General features: G+C 37.6%; 3 protein-coding genes and 1 long non-coding RNA gene across 8 annotated transcripts in view; 1 reads left to right on the forward strand and 3 right to left on the reverse strand.

Moving 5' to 3' along the window:
* Window positions 1–482: 482 nt before the first annotated feature.
* On the reverse strand, window positions 483–3,460 carry HOXA1 (homeobox A1). The gene is made up of 2 exons (XM_030202377.1): window positions 2,752–3,460; window positions 483–1,810 (listed from the first exon to the last, which is right to left on the reverse strand). The coding sequence occupies exons 1-2, from the start codon at window positions 3,392–3,394 to the stop codon at window positions 1,458–1,460; spliced, it is 996 nt and encodes a 331-aa protein (XP_030058237.1). The 5' UTR covers window positions 3,395–3,460; the 3' UTR covers window positions 483–1,457.
* Window positions 3,461–3,535: 75 nt separating this feature from the next.
* On the forward strand, window positions 3,536–8,113 carry LOC115469628. The gene is made up of 2 exons (XR_003942031.1): window positions 3,536–3,898; window positions 7,663–8,113. It is a non-coding gene; the product is annotated as an uncharacterized LOC115469628 (long non-coding RNA).
* Window positions 8,114–8,552: 439 nt separating this feature from the next.
* HOXA2 (homeobox A2) lies at window positions 8,553–10,991 on the reverse strand. Its single transcript, XM_030202365.1, has 2 exons — window positions 9,818–10,991; window positions 8,553–9,302 (listed from the first exon to the last, which is right to left on the reverse strand). The coding sequence occupies exons 1-2, from the start codon at window positions 10,179–10,181 to the stop codon at window positions 8,563–8,565; spliced, it is 1,104 nt and encodes a 367-aa protein (XP_030058225.1). The 5' UTR covers window positions 10,182–10,991; the 3' UTR covers window positions 8,553–8,562.
* Window positions 10,992–14,390: 3,399 nt separating this feature from the next.
* HOXA3 (homeobox A3) overlaps window positions 14,391–18,048 on the reverse strand; it is a 50,157-nt gene continuing 46,499 nt past the window's right edge. For all 5 annotated transcript variants that reach the window (XM_030202317.1, XM_030202327.1, XM_030202344.1 and 2 more), the window contains one exon: window positions 14,391–15,968. In XM_030202317.1, the coding sequence (XP_030058177.1) occupies window positions 15,196–15,968 (773 nt within the window). In that variant the 3' untranslated portion in view covers window positions 14,391–15,195. The remainder of the gene's footprint in view (window positions 15,969–18,048) is intronic.

Raw genomic sequence — 18,048 nt, forward strand, 5'->3', positions numbered from 1 at the left:
ATAAGTGAAGAAAGACTGAACCAGGACAGTTTCAGCTTTTGAAGAGTGCTGTGTTTATGTATATGTCAAGATTGTGTTTGGGGTGAAAAGGTTACAACTTGACCCAGGAAGTTTTTGGCCAACTGAATGCTTCTCACCGATCTTGGGTCTCACATTATGTTCTTGTCAGAATATGAAATCTGTAGCCATAAACAATACATATAAGAAAAAAAAGTAAACTATATCCAGAAATACACAGCTAGATTATAGGTGGTACAGTCGTGTGAGTGAATTAATGATTCCTAAAATGACTTTTGCAGAAAAAAAAATTAATTAATTAAACAGTTCAAGTTAAACAGGCCAGATCTGAGAAAATAAGAAACTACGGGTCTCTTTTTTTTTTTTTTAAAGTATGATTGATCAGTTTTAAAGAGGCATAGACAAGTGAAAAGAAGCATAATTGAAACTTCAATATGTTTATTACAGACATCTTAGGACCCGTAAATTCTGCCCTGGATTCCATCACTCTTAGAATCTCAGAACCTTGAATGATTGTACAGAAATATGATTGGATCACAGACAACAACTGATAGAACTCAGTGTGCAGTAGTTACATCGAAGCACTGTGCATCATGCAAAGTTCAATATACATCAATCACGTAAAATATACATTCATTTGGCCATTTATCACATTTACGATTTCGTTGCGAAAACGTCGCCTCTAAGAAAGGATTAATGTGAACGTTGAGACTTATAAGGTCTTTTGGATAATATACCCTTCAGTTCATGGTAGTCCATCAGCAATTCAGGAGAGAAAAAAACACATCTAGTAAGGTTTACAAAACCCACACAATTCCAGCAGTTTGTTTTTCTTCAAATACAGAAAAGTGCTACCATATGAGGTATCTCTGGGATAATCTAGTTGAATTGATCATCCATTTTATACTGCGCTTATAAAATTGTACCCAGCTCTCTGAGATTTCTCCACCCTGTTTTAATACAGTATCATAATCTAAAGAACATTTCTAGAAAATCTGTAAAAAGATAAATTTCTTGGACCAAGTATTTACAAACAACAATCTCAAACACATAAAATAGAATACATTAAATTATAAGATGTAAATTATACAACTCTTGTAAACACTTCCTACAGTGCATCTCATCTTTATGAGGCTATGTATTCTTTTCTCATTTTATAGGGAAAAAAAGCAGAAAATTCCCTTATTAAGCTATATTTTGCTTAGATTGAGTCTGATAAAGATGTCAGTTAGGAAAATCAACTCATATAGAATTTCTATGGATGTAAAGAAATCTATAATTATTAAAGTTATCAGTTCACAACACCTGTAAATCCCAATTATATCTAGAATCCACTGGCCTTGATGTAAAAGGGGTAATATTTCTAGAGAAGAAACCTACAATATAAGACCATGAAAATAAATGAGGGTGCTAGAGCATACAGCTGATCTTAGGAAGATTTAGTTTGAGGTAGTTAGATTATCCGAGATAGTGGAAGCTGGAGAAGGAGTACATGGAGATGAATGTGATTTTTCAGACTCTTCCGGTTTTTCTTCACTTCCTGTGGGAGTTGCGGGGGAGAGGGGAAGCAGACCTTCCTTTTCCCGTTTCTTTTGCTTCATCCTTCTGTTCTGGAACCATATCTTCACCTGGGTCTCGTTTAGTTGCAGGGCAGCTGCTATCTCCACCCTTCTGGCCCTGGTCAGGTACTTATTGAAGTGAAATTCCTTTTCCAGTTCTGTGAGCTGCTTGGTGGTAAAATTTGTTCTTACTGTATTAGGTTGACCCATGTACCCGTATTCACCGGCTTTCCCTAAGATAATAAAGATAACTTTGGTTATACACAGAATTGCTTAAACTATAAACAAAATGGGTAAAAATGGAATTAAAATTCTTCGTTTGATTTATGGAGCCATCCACCACCCTAGATCATAAAATGGTTTATAAAGGACATTTAATAATCACTACAGAAAACTAATGGTTTGGTTTCCAGAGTCTTCTAGAAAAAAAATCTGTTATACACCCAGAAGAATCAGGATATTTTGGATAGCTATAAATACAGAAATGGATACTGCTTGTCCCTGGCAGTAGCATGAATCTTGCTACTATTTGGGATTCTGTCATGTACTTGTGACCTGAATTAGCCACTGTTGGAAGCAGGATACTGGGAGAGATGAACCATTGGTCTGACCCAGTATGTCCATTCTTAAGTTCTTATAACGTCTCCCATCTAACCAACATTCCAATGTGCTTTGCAAAACAATGTTTCAGACTACATGGATGCAGCCACCTCTAGGGTGGAACATCTGGTTACCTATAACAAGCTGAAGAATGTTTGTAAATACAAATATTAAGAACAGCTAGAGGCCTTTCCTGGTGCAGTTTCAACACCACACACCTTTAGCAACGAATTTTAATAGCCATGAAAGTGTGCATCTTGAAATATTTGTTAAGCTGTTAAAAGGATCATTTCTACCCAAATGCTTAGTCATGTCTGCATCTCATAAATCATTAATCGCCCCCTTTTTACCAGTTCCACTGTGTAAACTCAGACAGGGAAGATAAAATTGATTTCTCCAAAGTTCTGATCATCAGTGACTAGCATGTGCTGAAACTGCATCCCACAGTGTCTTCCAACTCATGATTCAAAGCTCTGTGTAAAACTTGCAAGACCCATGACAACGTAAACAAGAAGTGACTCCTTTCATGACACCATTTGAGAACAACAAAATAAACCATGGATTTAGCTCTTACCTGTCTTTGGTGGGTTTCTTTTCACTTTCATCCAATCAAACGTTTGAGCAGGAGGCGATATGTCTGCAGAAGGAGAGTGACAGGCGTCCTGGTGACTGCCATGGAGGGGGGACAATGAGTTATTATAACCAGCCAGAGACAGATTCTGCTGTTCTGGTCCATATGAGTGGTGAATGTATTGAGTCGAGCCCACTGTCCCTCCGGCATAGCCTTGGTGGTGATGAGACTGTACCATGGAAGATGAAATATTTCCAGGGTAAACAGTAGGCGTGCACTGAGCATAGCCTGCACTCACATCTGTTTCCTGATTTAATGAGTAATGGCTATAACCTGGGTTGAAATTCTGCGTGCCATAACCTGTGCCACAGCCATTGTGGGGATAGGACACCCCCATATTGTTGTGATGCTGATAAGCAGCACTTTCGTGGGGGTGGGGGTGGTGGTGGTGGTGACGAGGACTTATCTGGACACCCCTGCCCACAATAAAGCGATCCTCCCCGCTGCAATTATTAGCACTAACCGCGCAGGACTGGAAAGTTGTAATTCCATGATCTGGGTGATAGGCTCGGGAGGAACAGGTCCCAGCTTCTCCGTTAATGAGGGGAGCATAATCTAGGAAGGAACTCATCCTCGCATTGTCCATCTATCACTAAGTGACTGGGTCTTCAGAGTCCTGGATGACCGTGCCAACTTTCTCACTTCCTCCATGGGGGCCAGAAGAAAAATGATATGAATGTACAGTGAACCTGGGTCAGGTGACTGCCGCAGCCAATGGCTGCGCGCTGCTAAGGTTTGCCTGCTCCTTGTGGTGATGGATCACCCTTTCAGTGGCATTTAAATTCCAAGCGCCCCTCCATCAAGGTGACGCACATCAGCCCATTTCTTGTCTTGACGCTTGCAAACATGGACCAGACTGAGGTAGCGAGAAGAGGGAAAGGCGCTAGGGAGTGCGGCTAAGCCCTGAGGCTGCAGTGCACAGCAGCCTGCACCGGGAAGGAGGAGGAGGAGGGGGAGGACTCTTGACATGGATTGCATAGGCTTTAAGAAACAGCAACACCGAGAGCACGCCGGAACAAGGTTTCTCTTCTCATCAGGTCCTGCTTCGTCGGCAAGATCAGTAACGCGGATTGCTTGAATTTATTCAGACGTGAGTGTCCCTGCCATTTCTTATAACCTGTACTTTCAGTTTCTTTCCTACTCTGTAAATGTTAGTCAGAAGGGCGTGAATAGGCTGTCTAGGCGGGCATTCCGAATACAGCCCGGAAGAAAGCCATTTGGTTGGGGGCAGGGAAGAAGGTAGTGGAGACAGAGTGTCAGATGTTGTGTGTGTGCGTGTGTGTGTGTGTGTGTGTGTGTGTGTGTGTGTGTGTGTGTGTGTGTGTGTGTGTGTGTGTGCGCCTGCGCCTTCAGTTCCAAATATTGTACTTAAACGCCATTGTCTAATGCCCAGATACGTCTTAATATGGAGCATGCTTTATTGAACAGACAGGGCTTCTTTAAGGCACAGACTCGACTATGCAGGCCAGATCAATGCCTGCTAGCTAAAAGCGTGAATAATAGTACAAGCAAAATTACTTTCAGATAATTCAGTTGGACAGTGAATTAAAAAAAAAAAAAAAGGGTCTACAGTAGTTTCCCTTGTTGTTCTGATTTGTAGTTCCTTTCTAACAGGATATCTAAAGAGAAAGTTTTTGAACGCTCCTCCTACTTAGCCACTCCCCTCTATGAATTAAGTAAATCTGGTTGTTCCTGTGCTTATCCTCCTTTGAACCCTATACAGGAAGTTGAATGTAAAGCATGAGTATAGCAGTAACAATTACATAGTGGGTTAAGGAGGATTATTAAAAACCATGGGCATTGCTATATTTTAAAAAGGCACACCTTTTCTTACCAAAGTATTCAAATCTAGGAAATAAAAGTATTCAGTGATTAGGAGGGAGACTTAGTAATAAGACCAAACAGGAAGCAATAGAGAAATAAGAAACAAGCCAGTTGAAATTTTCAGCCGTCTAGCCAGCATTGCTGCTTTGCCTGCTTTCCAATTTAGCAACGCGAGAAGCCTTCCTGGCCGCTGCACTGCAGTTGCTGCTTCTCTGTAACGTTTGTGACTGGACACATTTGATAGCATAAGTGCAAGAGATTCATGGGTAGGAGGACTCCTCTTTGCTTTGAATTGCTCAGACAAGCACTGGAGGACCTCATGGGGGGAGGGGACTTGAAAAGGGAGATGGCGGGCAGTAATCATTTACATCAATTAATTCTTTCTGTCACCTCAGAGTTGACCCTGACCATACTGTACACATGCGATGGGGGTACAAATAGACAGATGTTTAGTGAAAGATGCCCAGGAATACCCTTTATGAATGCCACTTGCAATTTGCCAGCTCCAATTCCCCCCTCACTTTTTTTTTTTGTTTTAAGAAAACACCATTGGGATGTGGAAACTACGGCCTGTTTTCAAAAAAGTATGGTTAGTCTTGCAATTAATTTGTGGCAATTCTAATAGAAATGAAATAACCATTTGGTGTAGGGCCTGACAAGATTACAGACAAAGAGCGAGAAGGAAGATGAACAGAGTATACACAGGAAATCAAACAATAAAATTCTCACTTCCTAGCTAGTGGAGTGCAGGATCCTTTTTTTTTTCTTTTGGTATAAAAAGTTCTTGTTTTGCATTGTGCATTTTTATTTATCAATATGCACCTCTGTTACACTGGATTTTGGTCGCAATAGCTAGACGTGCTTTCTGTGTCTGTAGATAGATAGATAGATATCTGATTATGAAACAAAAAAAAATTAGAAAGCACAACCTGTTAGTGGAGCAAGAAACAACCGTTCTATCAAGGAATCTATTTTTCAATCTTGTGAGTATCCTCAAAAGTATTTTCCCCCTTTCACATCCCCTTTCTATTTTTTTTTTTTGTTGACCTACGGCCAAGAATGTGTAGGGGCGGGAGTTTGAAAGTTTAAGACTGTTAAACCTCCTAAAAACAAAGCGACAGGAAGAAAGGGAAAGTAGGCTGTACCTCTGCTTTTCAAAGCTCCTTGTTGAAATTTAATGTTTCACATTTAATTCAAATTAGGTGTAAAGTTTATCTACATGTGAATGTGACTAGTAGTATTCCTTTATTTCAGCACTAACAGAGGTTTAACTCTCAAACGATTAAAAAAAAAACCCATTAAAGATGTTTTGAGATACACATTGTTCCGAGGAAGAGGTTTTACTTAAAAATATGACTGTTTTAAGTGAATTGCTTCAAAGAAGTAGGTTTCTTTTCTTGTATTTTCTCCAGCACTGTCCAAGAATTAGGTGGGGGGATGGGAAGACTACAAAGAGGAACGAAGTAAACTATAGAAAGATGCATCGCACGATCTTTTGAAATTAAATTAAGAATGCACGATGAACTCAGACGAATCATTGCAATAAAATATTTTCTTTCGCTTTCAGTACTCTAAACCATATTTAGTAAAGGCTTTGCTTTTCTCATTCTGTATACAGAAAATTTGCCCCCAAAACTTTATCTTATCCTAAATTAATCAACAGAAGTTAAAATGGACACAAAACAATGTGCATCAGGTCACTAGCCGTCTTCCTCTGACCAAACTTTAACGCTCTGAATCAGTAATTATTTCTAATTCCTTTCTGAACCTTATCATTAAAGCTGGACTCATCCTCAGTAGAATGCCCTAAAAGTTTTAGATAGCAAAAGGTGAAGCGGTAAGATAACCAGGGCATGCGCAGTAACAGTAATTAAAATAATCAAATTAAAGAAGTGCAATTGAATTTTAAAGTACACAGGTTCAGGGAAACCAAAGTTAAGGAGAGAGAGAAGAAGGTCGACTGGTTTTTTTTTGTTTGTTTTGTTCCTGCGTCTACAATTCAGCCAAGCAGTTGTTATTAAACAGCATTAAAAATGAATTATGACTTAGCGTCTGCTAACTTAATGCTCGTGGACGGGGAACCCCAGCCCAGACTAATACGTAAGAGGAATTTTATTTGTGCATGTGTTCCCTGCAATTGATCTCTGTGATGACATTCTCGTTCTTAGAAAGAGTTTGATTTATTAGTTTAGGAAGAATTGCACCCAGCTCGTCCAGCTATTGCCTAGGGAGTTTCACAATGTGCATTACTTTCCAAACAAAGCACACGTTGGAATCTACGTGCGCGCGCGTGTGTGTGTGTGTGGTTTTTTTTTTTTCCAATGGGTGCTTTGTTTGGCTAGAAGTGCAACACGTTGTGTAGCTGGATGAGTGTATATCTATTTCTGTACATTTAACATGAATACACACACTTATATAAGCGTGTACTTATGCTTATTTGTATGCCGCTCAGTTATCAACATGAGCAGTTTATAAGCACTTTTTTATAAACCGCTCATGTTTTTAAAAAAAAAAGATATGTATATTGCATGAGTACATTCATCTATATCTGCTCATGCATGAGTATATCTAGAAAGATGTAAATTTATCAAAGTCTTAAACATTGAATATTGTAAAGTTTTCTACAGGCTACAAAATACTAACACTGGCGCCATTAGTTACATTTAATTTTAGTGGGTGTAATTCAATATCAAAAAGTATACCTCCCATTCAAAATTGTTAGCTACAAGAGAAGTCAGAAATCTGCAATGATTAATGGTGCTATGCTTTTACTTTAAGCAGTGACTCCCCCCCCCCCCCCTTTTTTTTTTTTTTTAAGTTTTGGCCTAGATCGGAGTGTTCCAAACTTCTAATACAGTTGATTTTTTAGGTATCTAGTCCTACTATGTATAAATATTTTGAATGACTGAATCTACATTCACTTCCTTGAGGATTGATTAATTTGCTATAAATTAAATATGGATGCGTTTCATTAAAACTCCTAATATTCAAAAATATTAACCAATTGTTTTGCCGTCTTTGTCATTTTAGGTCTGTTCTTTTGGGATCCACCAACAGTTGTGATACCAGCAAACTGCGAAAATGGAATTTAGTTTAATTAGATCTCTGGATAAATGCACTGCAGTGTTACTAAATTAAACAGTAGCATAAATGGATATGTCCGATTTGTCCGTTTATATTTATTTTTTTCTTTTATTCAGTTTTAGTTGTATTTATTCTGTAACTTTAATTATTATGTTTAATATGTTTAAAATATTACTTTATGTACTATCATGTGTATCGCCCCATTGGAAACAAATGTACAAAAGCTGGTACTTGCATTCTTACAGCTGAATACCATTTTTCCATTGGAAAGCAAATGATTCATGCATGCTTTTGTTCTCATTTTTTTTCGTTTGACTTTTGTTTGTGAGAAGATGAAAGGGAAACTGAAAATGCTATTTTATCTAATAAATATGTTGAGCTGCAAAAGAGAAACACAGCTGTGCCCAGAATGTGGAATTTTATTTCTCTGTTTAACTTAAGGTGAATGGAGGGGGAGTGAAATATTTTTAAAAAAAAATTCTGGAGGAGGAAAACAAGAACCATTTACTTGTAGGAAATATCAATTTATTCTACCAAAAATACTTATGACAGCATTTCCTAATGTAATACAAAAATAAAAAGAAAGTGAAGGAAGTTATTGGATTTGCTCACTTTCTTTACAGGTCTCATATATTGCTTTTAAACAACGGTCTAGAAAGACTGTAATTAGGTTAAAACTGAATACAACTAAACTTTTTTAATAGACCAAAAAGTCACTGTAGAGGACAGTAAAGGGAATTAAATCAAAGTTTTAAAAAATGTACTGACCAGTCAAAAGAAAAAGAATAAAAAAGAAAAGATAATTCATTTTAGGGAAAGGGATTCTTCGTCTTCTATTTTTTTTTTTCAATAATTCAAATGCTGCAAGTCAATTGTAGTAAACGTATCTGTAAAAAAGTCAAAACTGTCAGCTGAAATATCTACAGGACTGTCCAGAGAGCCTGGCAAACTGGGTGAAACTGCATCTGAAAGCTGTAGGCAGGAATCTGCAGAGAAAACATTGAAGTCCTGTAAAGAAGAGACTTCCAGGGCCTCAGGACTGTCATTGTTCAGGCCAGCTGCACAGTTCTGGGCCATTGTTGACAGGCAGTTTTGAACAGTGGGTGACTGATGCTGAAAATGTTTCAAATTTTTCTCATTGCTTGTTAACGGTGAAACGGGGAAACTTTGGGATTCTCCATTGTGTATATTCTGAGCCTGCTGCTGGGATAGTGCATTTTGTTGAAGAGTGTAACTTTCTCTTTCCAAAAGAGCTCCTGAAACGCTATTGAGGGTTTGCTCAAAGAGAGATTTCTCCTCCTCCTCGTCCACTTTCTCGGGGTCCTCTAAATTCTTAAATTTCCCATCTCCATTTTGGTTCTCCTTGCACTGGGTCTGTCTTTTGTGCTTCATTCTCCTGTTCTGAAACCACACTTTTACTTGTCTCTCAGTCAAATCCAGCAAAGCTGCAATCTCCACCCTCCTCGGTCTACAGAGATACTTGTTGAAATGAAATTCTTTTTCCAGCTCCAAAAGCTGTGTGTTGGTGTAAGCTGTCCTTAATCTTCTGGATCCTCCATTACTGTTATCAGGGATTTCAACAGCCTCTGCAAAAACATAGAAAATATAAACTCCTACTTAAATTCCAAACATATTTTAGATAAGGAAAAAATATATATATATAATATAAATATCCGCTGCAACAAAATGGCCGCCCAGTATGCAGTAAATCCCATTGTTGCAGTTAGGCGCAGGCATTGTGGATCTCCCCCCCCCCCCCCCAAAGAAACAACACATTTTCTAAAATCTCAGTGTCATCAACAACAGAACAAACTTTTATATCAGTCATAGTACTATTTCTAATTAATGCATCAGCTGCTTAGCTGAGCAAGTGCAATCTATCACTCTTCATTACTGTCAAATATCAAAACTCTAGGACAGCTAGACTACAGGAGGTCAGTCGCATCTCCAATAACTCACTGTGTTATGCAAGTTAGGAAAAGTGTTTAGTATTTTGGAACTCACCCAATTTTTCACCTCAAAATGTTTCAGAATCCCCACTTAAAGAAGCGTAGGTAGAAGTTTAAAAAAAAAATGCGCGTAGGAAAGTCTTTCAACTGACCTTTCTGGCTCAGGCAGGCTGGTCCAGTGGCAGAAGCTGCAGATGGAGCAGGTAGGGCATTCCTCTTCGAGGCTTTCTTCTCCTTCATCCAGGGATACTCCGGAGGCAAGGCGCCGGCTGGCACAGGGCTGCTGCTGCCATTGGGGCTCTGTTTTGGTCGGCTGTGGCGAGGGTGGCTGCCTGGGTTTAGGCTGGGGATGGTCTGCTCAAAAGGAGGAGGAATGAGTGTCGAGTGTGAAAGCGTCGAGTTCTTGATTGATGAACTTTGAAATGTATCACCGACAGGGGGAAAAGATGTCAGGCACTCAGCAAGCGACGGCTGACTATTGATAAAACCGATCTCTCGCTCAAATTCGTAATTCATGGCCTTCTCCTCAGTTCTTTAGAAAAGTTAGCTCTTATTTATGGGTTTGGAAGGCCCTAGCAACAACAAAAATATCATAAAATCGCTGCTAGTGTTTTTTTTTTCTAATTCACTGATTACAGCCGTATGGGGACCGTGCTACTATTAAACTATTGAATTCATGGAGACAAGGTTGAAATTGGACCGAATTGGCTGTCACATGATTGCCTCTGCCCAATGACAATTTGGGGTTTAATCAAAAGAAGCCACTGTCTGTGTGATTGATCCAAAAAAGTCAGGGAGGAACGCCTCATTCCAGACCAGCAAGGTTTTTATTTACACTTCTTTGAATCCGATCTTAACATACATGTAACCATATCTATATAGAGAGAAAGTGATTTTTTTTTTAAATCGCATGTCCTCTAAGCTGCCGCTTTTTAACCTTTGTCTCCTGCACACGCCTTGTATTGTTTCTGACTGTCAGGAAGACCCTTTACAACTCACAAATCATTTAAGCATCTAAATCTGACGCCTTGAGTCATTAACAAAGTAATCCATTAATCTTCAAAGTTTTGACACCCAGACCCCCACAATCTCAGCTACATAAGAAGTTTCACCCAAGCTGGTGCTTGAATCATTTAGACCCTCTTTTCCTTGGGAATATGGGTATCCTTGAATGCAGTTTTCCTACTCTCTGGCTGTTGATCTCTTACAGGTTTTTATTTTTTGTTGTTGTTGTTGTACAGTTGGGAGCGGCTGAGTCCATTGTTAGCTGCACCATGCACGGTAGACATGTTCTTGGCTCATATGGGAAGCCTAGGGGACAAACCAGCCTCATCTTTTATGACTTGAATATTGCCAGGTACCAAGCTGAACTGGAACCATAAACATTTTTTTAAGAGCATTATAGTTTGTACGCTGACTGACATATTTCTTGTAAAAACAACCTTAATAGACCGAGCCAGGTGAGTATTTTTCTTCCAATTTAAATAAAACTGATGAAGAGCTATTTTCTCTTAAACGCTGAAGGTAATAAAACAATGAATGTGATTATAATTGCAGTTACCTGCAAATGCTCCAGAACAGCTACTGAATTTATTTTCCAGTTCTTACAGACAAAGCACTGAGGTTATAAATGCTTTGGACATAAAGTCATCTTCAATTATAGTAATGATATATTTAAGATTGTAATATTAATAAAATATCATTTCAATGTAATGAATACATAAGGGTTTGACACTCACCACAGAAAATAAAGCTTACCACCTTTAAAATTTATTGCACCGACTGAAGCCTTTTTAAATAGAATTCAAGGTGTGTTAATGCTCTTGCAATCTAACAAAGGAGAAAATGGAAACTTATTTCATGGAGTTACGGGGTTTTTTTCCACATAGTTCGCATTTAAAATAAACAGTTAATTCTGATAAATCCCCCAAATTCTCATTACTTGATAATATATTTTTTAAATAATCATTCTTTGGTGTGTGTGAGAGTTAAGAAAGCCAGGATTTAAACAAACAAGAAAATCTAGCAGTTCTCCAACACTGTCTAAGGTGTTTGCGTTGTTCAGTGAGAAAAAAGGAAGGAGAGGTGTTATTTAATACCTAAATATATTGCTGAAAATATAAAAGTACTGTAAGAAAATAGGGTTTTCTTTTAACATTTTCCTGCGTTTATTCCAAACAAAGCTCTAAGGAAGTCTGCGCGCGATCAATCTTGTTCACCAAAAGGTTTGACAGCTTCTGGCCCTTAAGATCACATTTAAAGCTTCTTGCTCTTTCCAAGATCAAATGTTCCTGGGAAAAAAAGGAAGAGAGCAAGAAACGCAGACTCACAAGGAAAATGTGCTTTTAGATATTTTTAAACCAAGGGATAATGCAGTTCTGCAAGGTATAGTACCTTTCTTTTATTTAATGACTAGCGACTCTCCTTTTTTTCCTTCTGTTGTTAAGGTTTACAAGTAGACCTCAGGAAAACAAGGAAGAGAGAGGTTCCCAAACCATTTAATTGGGATTTCTGAGAAATATTTGTAGGGGTGTTGAGATTTGCAAACCTTTTATTCGTTGTGTGGATTTCCAAGACCATCTAGGATGTATTCCTGTATCCTTGACTAACAAGGAAAACTTCTCATCCCCAATTCTTCTTTCATTATACTAAGAAGGAACATAAGGGAAGCGGATTTACAGCACAGATTCTGGGTTCCCCTCCCCCCTCCATCCCTAGGATGATCATCGTTCTTATAGACATTTGAAAATCACAGAAAAAGCTCGTTTCCACTCATCTGTATGAGTAAACAAATGTAAAACAAGGTTAAGCCACTATAGAGGAAGACAGTTTTTTAAAAAATATATATTTTATATCCTTAATCATTTACATTAACTTCTATTCCGCCAATTTTACATATTCTCCGCAGATTACAAGCCAAACAGAAACATAAGGGGCTAAAATAACTAATTTAAATAATATTTTAATTTTTTTCCTTATATTATTGTGTTATATAACCACAAAAAGCGATGTTTTTACTGATCTAAAATTATAAGCGCTGCCATTTCTGATGTCTGACTTCTTGCAGATATGTGTTTTCAGCATGTTTAAGACCAATCCGAATACTAGATTATGATTTTTTTTGTGTGTGTGTGTGAATTCTGACAAAATGACATGTGGCATATTTTAAACCACATTAATAGTATAGATTATCCCTTACTAACTTTTAAGATTATAAACAAAATGGCGGCCTTTCCTGCATTAAATTATAAAGATGGTAATTAAATGTATATGCATAAATAATTGCACACACATGCAACTGATCGCAATTGAGAAAATACAAAATGGTAGATAGAATTATTGTTCGAAAATCATGTTAAAGATACAGTGGTATTTGTGATGCGCAAATATGATTGGCGAAATAAATTGGCTGATATGCTTATTTGCGAATTCATATGTAAACGCATATTCTGCCAGTATAAAAGAGGAAATTTAAGGTAGTAGCCAGTGTGCAAAGTTCATTTATCTTTTGTAGATACGCTTTTATCTTTCTATAATCTATCCCTTTGCCATTTTCTACCTATATATATGTCTGCCTGGCTATCACTGGTAGCAAGGCAGAGATTTTAAGGTTCTTTCATTTTCAGTCTGTGATGGAAACAAGAAATTATCACATTTTCTAAATTATCTTTTTTTTTTCCTTTCATAATTTTGGATGAGGCTACTTTCTGTAAAAACTACTTGTATTCGATGAATGCTCTTTTTATTTTTATTTTTTCTTGCCTCCTTTGTTCTATTTTGAGCAATAAGCATCTAATTTTTGAATTTGCACTTTGCATACCGCACCAGCATTACATGTATGCTTTCCTAAGACTCATTGACATATTTAATAGATTTCTTTCCTAATTTAATTTTGGTTTATCTAGGGTTTCTGTTTGTTTCTGTTTTAGCACATTTGCAGTCGTTGAAGCATTTTGACACTGGAAGAAACACTGTGGGAGTAGAAATCTCTGTGCCTTTCACAGCTCTCAGAGCAGAAGAAAAAAAGGAGCCTTTTCCATTTGGACGGATGTTTCTGAGCGGGGGCTGCAGCCTGAAGCCTGAAAGAGATTAACCCAACATGGCGCTTTACCACAATCAGGATTCTGGGCTCTGCAGCAACCGCCTTCTCTCCATTTTCAATTGCAACCAGATTTTCTCTCGCCCACTGCTATGAATAGCATCGAAATTCTCAGTAGAGATTTTTCACCACTACTGCTTTTGACCAGTATTTGAGCTACATTTTTTTTTCCTGGATTGAAATTAATGTGTCAGTGAAACATGTCTAGCACCCAGTTTAAATGGATAGGTAACTCCTCAACAGTATTGTTTGCTAATCTAGACGCGCATGCTGTCCTGTGCAATCATTTATTAACAATCTTTTAACCACAGAGGGACTTATTTTCCCAACTTCTTCTCCCATGGAAGGACTATATGCAGAGATATTTGGAGATATAGAGCTATTTCTGAGATTTTGTTCATATATATAAGTTAACAATGAAGGTCTTTGAAAAATAAGGACTTTAACTCTGAACAAGGACCTCATGAAAGCATGTGGAATGCATTTTCTTTTATTGTGTTATGAGTATCTGTAAATTCCAGTTTCAGTACAACTGGATTTCGTACTATTCTTCTTGTCTGCTTGGTTTGCCAATAAAATTTTCTTTACACTTTGTTATTCAGAATAAAAACTTTATTTTTTTTTTTTATCAGAACGTGAGCAGCAAGGAATGTATAACCATAGAAACAAATTTTTAAAATTTAACCTTTACAGAATATTCAGTATTGGTGGACGTCACAAGCACAGATATAGCTTATTCATATTTTGAATTTCTCTCGGCTTTATTGCATTGTTATTTTTATTGAATGGGGTTTTTTTTTTTATTTCTTTTTCAATAGAAGTCCCTAGATTTGCCAATAAACTACGAGGTACAAGGCTCGATATTAGATCCTGGATATTCGGGGTACATTTTTTATAAATATGATAGATGGGGATAAATAATATATAAACATGTAAGAGTATTCAATTTCTGTGAAAAAAATTAGAAGAGAAAATAATAAATAAATCCAAACGTTCACCAGCATACATACACTAAAAGACATACACATATTAATAATTGTCCAGGGAGCCCCTGTTCAAGCGCCTTTGATTTTTTTTTTCTTGCTATTTAAAAGAAGTGCAATAAAATTCGTAAATTGCTCCCCTGTGGGATAAATAATGCACGAACAAATTTACATTGAAGAATTCTTTTTTATAGAAAATTTGTTCATATACCCTGTTTTGATAAAAGTGTAGAAATTAAAATATAAAGCCTTCAGTACTCCTGAAGGGAGCTACAAGGCTAGATAGTTCAAGAGTGAAGAGAACACTTGAGAAAACTAAAGAGCAATTCAAGCAACAAATATTGCTACCTCACATAAACTATAAAAATGTTACCAAAGGATAAAAGAAAGAGTGGAACGTATTTTCAACATGTTGATAACCCATGTTCCATTACAAGTGACTTGTCCATTACAGGTGAGTCAGCTTGGGAGCTTCCTGAATTCTTCCCTGAGAAGGATGATGAGAAGTAAGGTCTGTGTATGTTGGATGTGAATCACAAGGTCCATGATGGTGGTTACTAGTCATTGGACCAGGCCCACTGTAGTCCATATTGGTGGAAGGGTGAGGGAGATGAGTTAAGCCAAAGATGGAAGGCCCAGAATTAGTCATGGTATCCATATAGTTGCCACCGACATAGACGGGGCTTCCCTGTATATGAGGATTTCCATAACTACTGTTGCTTTGAAGAGGATGAGGTTCATATTCAGGAGTAACAGCTGCTGTTCCTGTATACCGCTTTTGAGGAGGAGGGCAATTATTGAGAGGGGCTGGATACGAAGTAGGTATGCCATATGCATTTTGATGAGGTTTGTTAAATGGCGGTGGTGACTGTGGCTCATATGGAACACTGTTTACTAAAGAATGCATAGAGTTTAGATATCCTCCAGCAGTTGATGGTGGAACCGGGCTTCTGCTGGGGGATGGTCCTCCTGATGAGGTCATCATGCCTTTCCCTTTCTGATCTTTTTTATATTTCATCCTGCGGTTTTGAAACCATATTTTGATTTGTCTTTCAGTGAGATTAAGTAAATTAGCCATCTCTACTCGTCTTGGCCTGCAAAGATATCTGTTGAAGTGAAATTCCTTTTCCAGTTCTACCAGCTGGGCACTTGTATAGGCTGTGCGAGCCCTTTTGGAGGAGGCCTGCCCTGGAGGGCTCTTATCACCAGCACAGCTTTCCCCTGGATAAATTAAAAAGCAAAGATGTATGTGTAATTCAACTGTCCAAGAAGATATGAAGAAAACAACAAAGGGTCATATGAATAAGCAAAATAAAATTTGGTTAAAGGTGCAAAATCCTGATATGCAATCAGATGTTCTAAGAAGAAAAGACCTTCCCTGACTGCTTGGTCATTTGAAAATATGAGTGCAATTACACCTAGATACATTGGCTAGATTATCAAATTCTGTCATTTTTCTTTTGGTGTCCTACATCACTTTTCTTTTGCCTAGTATATTTTGTCTCTTACTTTTTTCACACTCTGCTGAACTATAAGGCACTTTATATTAAACTATTCTCTCCTGTGCCTATTTCAAAATTCATAGTAGCATGAAGGATCAACACAGCCAGTCCCAACCTTCTTTGATTCATAATGGAGGTAGTGGCTAAATAGGAAGTATTTTCAAAACCTTTACATACTAGCATATCAGGAATGAAATAAACACCAACACAACAAAGGAATATAATGATGTTAACTTTGAACAGAACTGCCATTTTTCCTAATACTTCTGCCTTGAATGTGGTAATATATTTAACAGTTCACAATTGCTTTCCCAGATGGAGAGTACATGTTCACTGCACACTGTTTTCCAATTAACATACTTGAATTACAAGTAATAAGTAACTTTCAAACTCAGACCTTCCCACTGACATCAGTTCTAATGGAAATCATTTTCCTCTTAAAAGATATTCTTGTCCCACATCAATCTAGTTAAGACTGAAAATAGAAAGTTGCTAGATATAAGATACCAAAATAAGTAATAACTATACTTTATGTTAGCTATAATTATGTAGGGTGATATATATTTTAAAACACTAAAATCCAATTTTGCATAGGCTGTCTAGGGAGAGAGACATCCAACTCAGAATATTCAAATTTTGCAAAGTATAGCTGCTGGTTACAGAACCTTTTGTAATATAAATAAATAAACAAAGAAACAAGCACTGCAAGACCACAGGAAATATGTCTGTATCTGACGATAGGCATAACTGGGGTTTGAATATTTAATTAATGGCTTACACAGCCAAGCAGTAAATTTACATCTTGCCCTTGTAAAGGCTAAAGTTTACATGAGCAAGTGCCTGATTTTACAAAGCTGGGCATCTAAGGAGAGCCAATGGAAAAACCAAACTACAAAATAGGGTGGTATTTAATGTCACCCTGGTGAACTCTCATCCCTCTCCTCCCCCTTCCCCATCACTCTTGCAAGAGTATTCAGCTGATATGCATGCAGTGGAAGGATGCAAATACTGACTTTTAGTTTTTATGACAGAAGGAAATAAATGCATAAGTCTCAGGCCCACCCAAACCACAGTCAGATCACACATTTTTTTATAATTTGTGGATGCTTTGGACACACAGAAGAACAGCTTTTCTAAAATTGTTGCTTGGATATGTTCCATATTTTACACATGTAAACTAATTATTTATGCATGAAAATCATGCAAGCCTTCCAAAGTGACTTCCATAGATAACTGAGCCATGTATTTGGAAAACATTGCTATTAAATGAACAATATTTCAATTTTTTGTTTTAGATAAATCCATTGGAAATTATAAAACAAGAAACATGATGACCTTCTTTGTGGTACTGATTTAAAATTAATTTCTGAAAAGACATCAGTTTCTCATGCTTTTGTACTTTCTTTTTAATTAGCCACTCCCACTATTATCAGTCTTAGCAAATTTGAATGTGTGTGTTGAACCTTACTGTAATCCTGCTCAGGCCTTATAGGCAGCAGAATGAGGTAGACCATGACCATGCCAACGTTTTGCCCATAGGGGCAACTTGAGATCTTAGGGAGCAGTTATGAAGGTTGATTGGTTGCTCCCACTCCCACTCTTCAGCCCCACCCCCACCCTCACCCCAACTTAAGAAGTGGTTCAGTGCCCTTGTATGTAGCATGAACTGATAAGGAGCACCAATAAAGCAAAACCAGGAATTAGGGTATTGTCATCAGAGAAGGATACCTTTTATTTTAAAAGAAAAGTAAAAAGTTAGAAACAATATGTATCGTTGTCAATTAAGAAACAGATCCAGG

The sequence above is a fragment of the Microcaecilia unicolor genome, chromosome 1, assembly GCF_901765095.1.
Source record: "Microcaecilia unicolor chromosome 1, aMicUni1.1, whole genome shotgun sequence".
In the NCBI taxonomy this organism is placed as follows: Eukaryota; Metazoa; Chordata; class Amphibia; order Gymnophiona; family Siphonopidae; genus Microcaecilia; species Microcaecilia unicolor.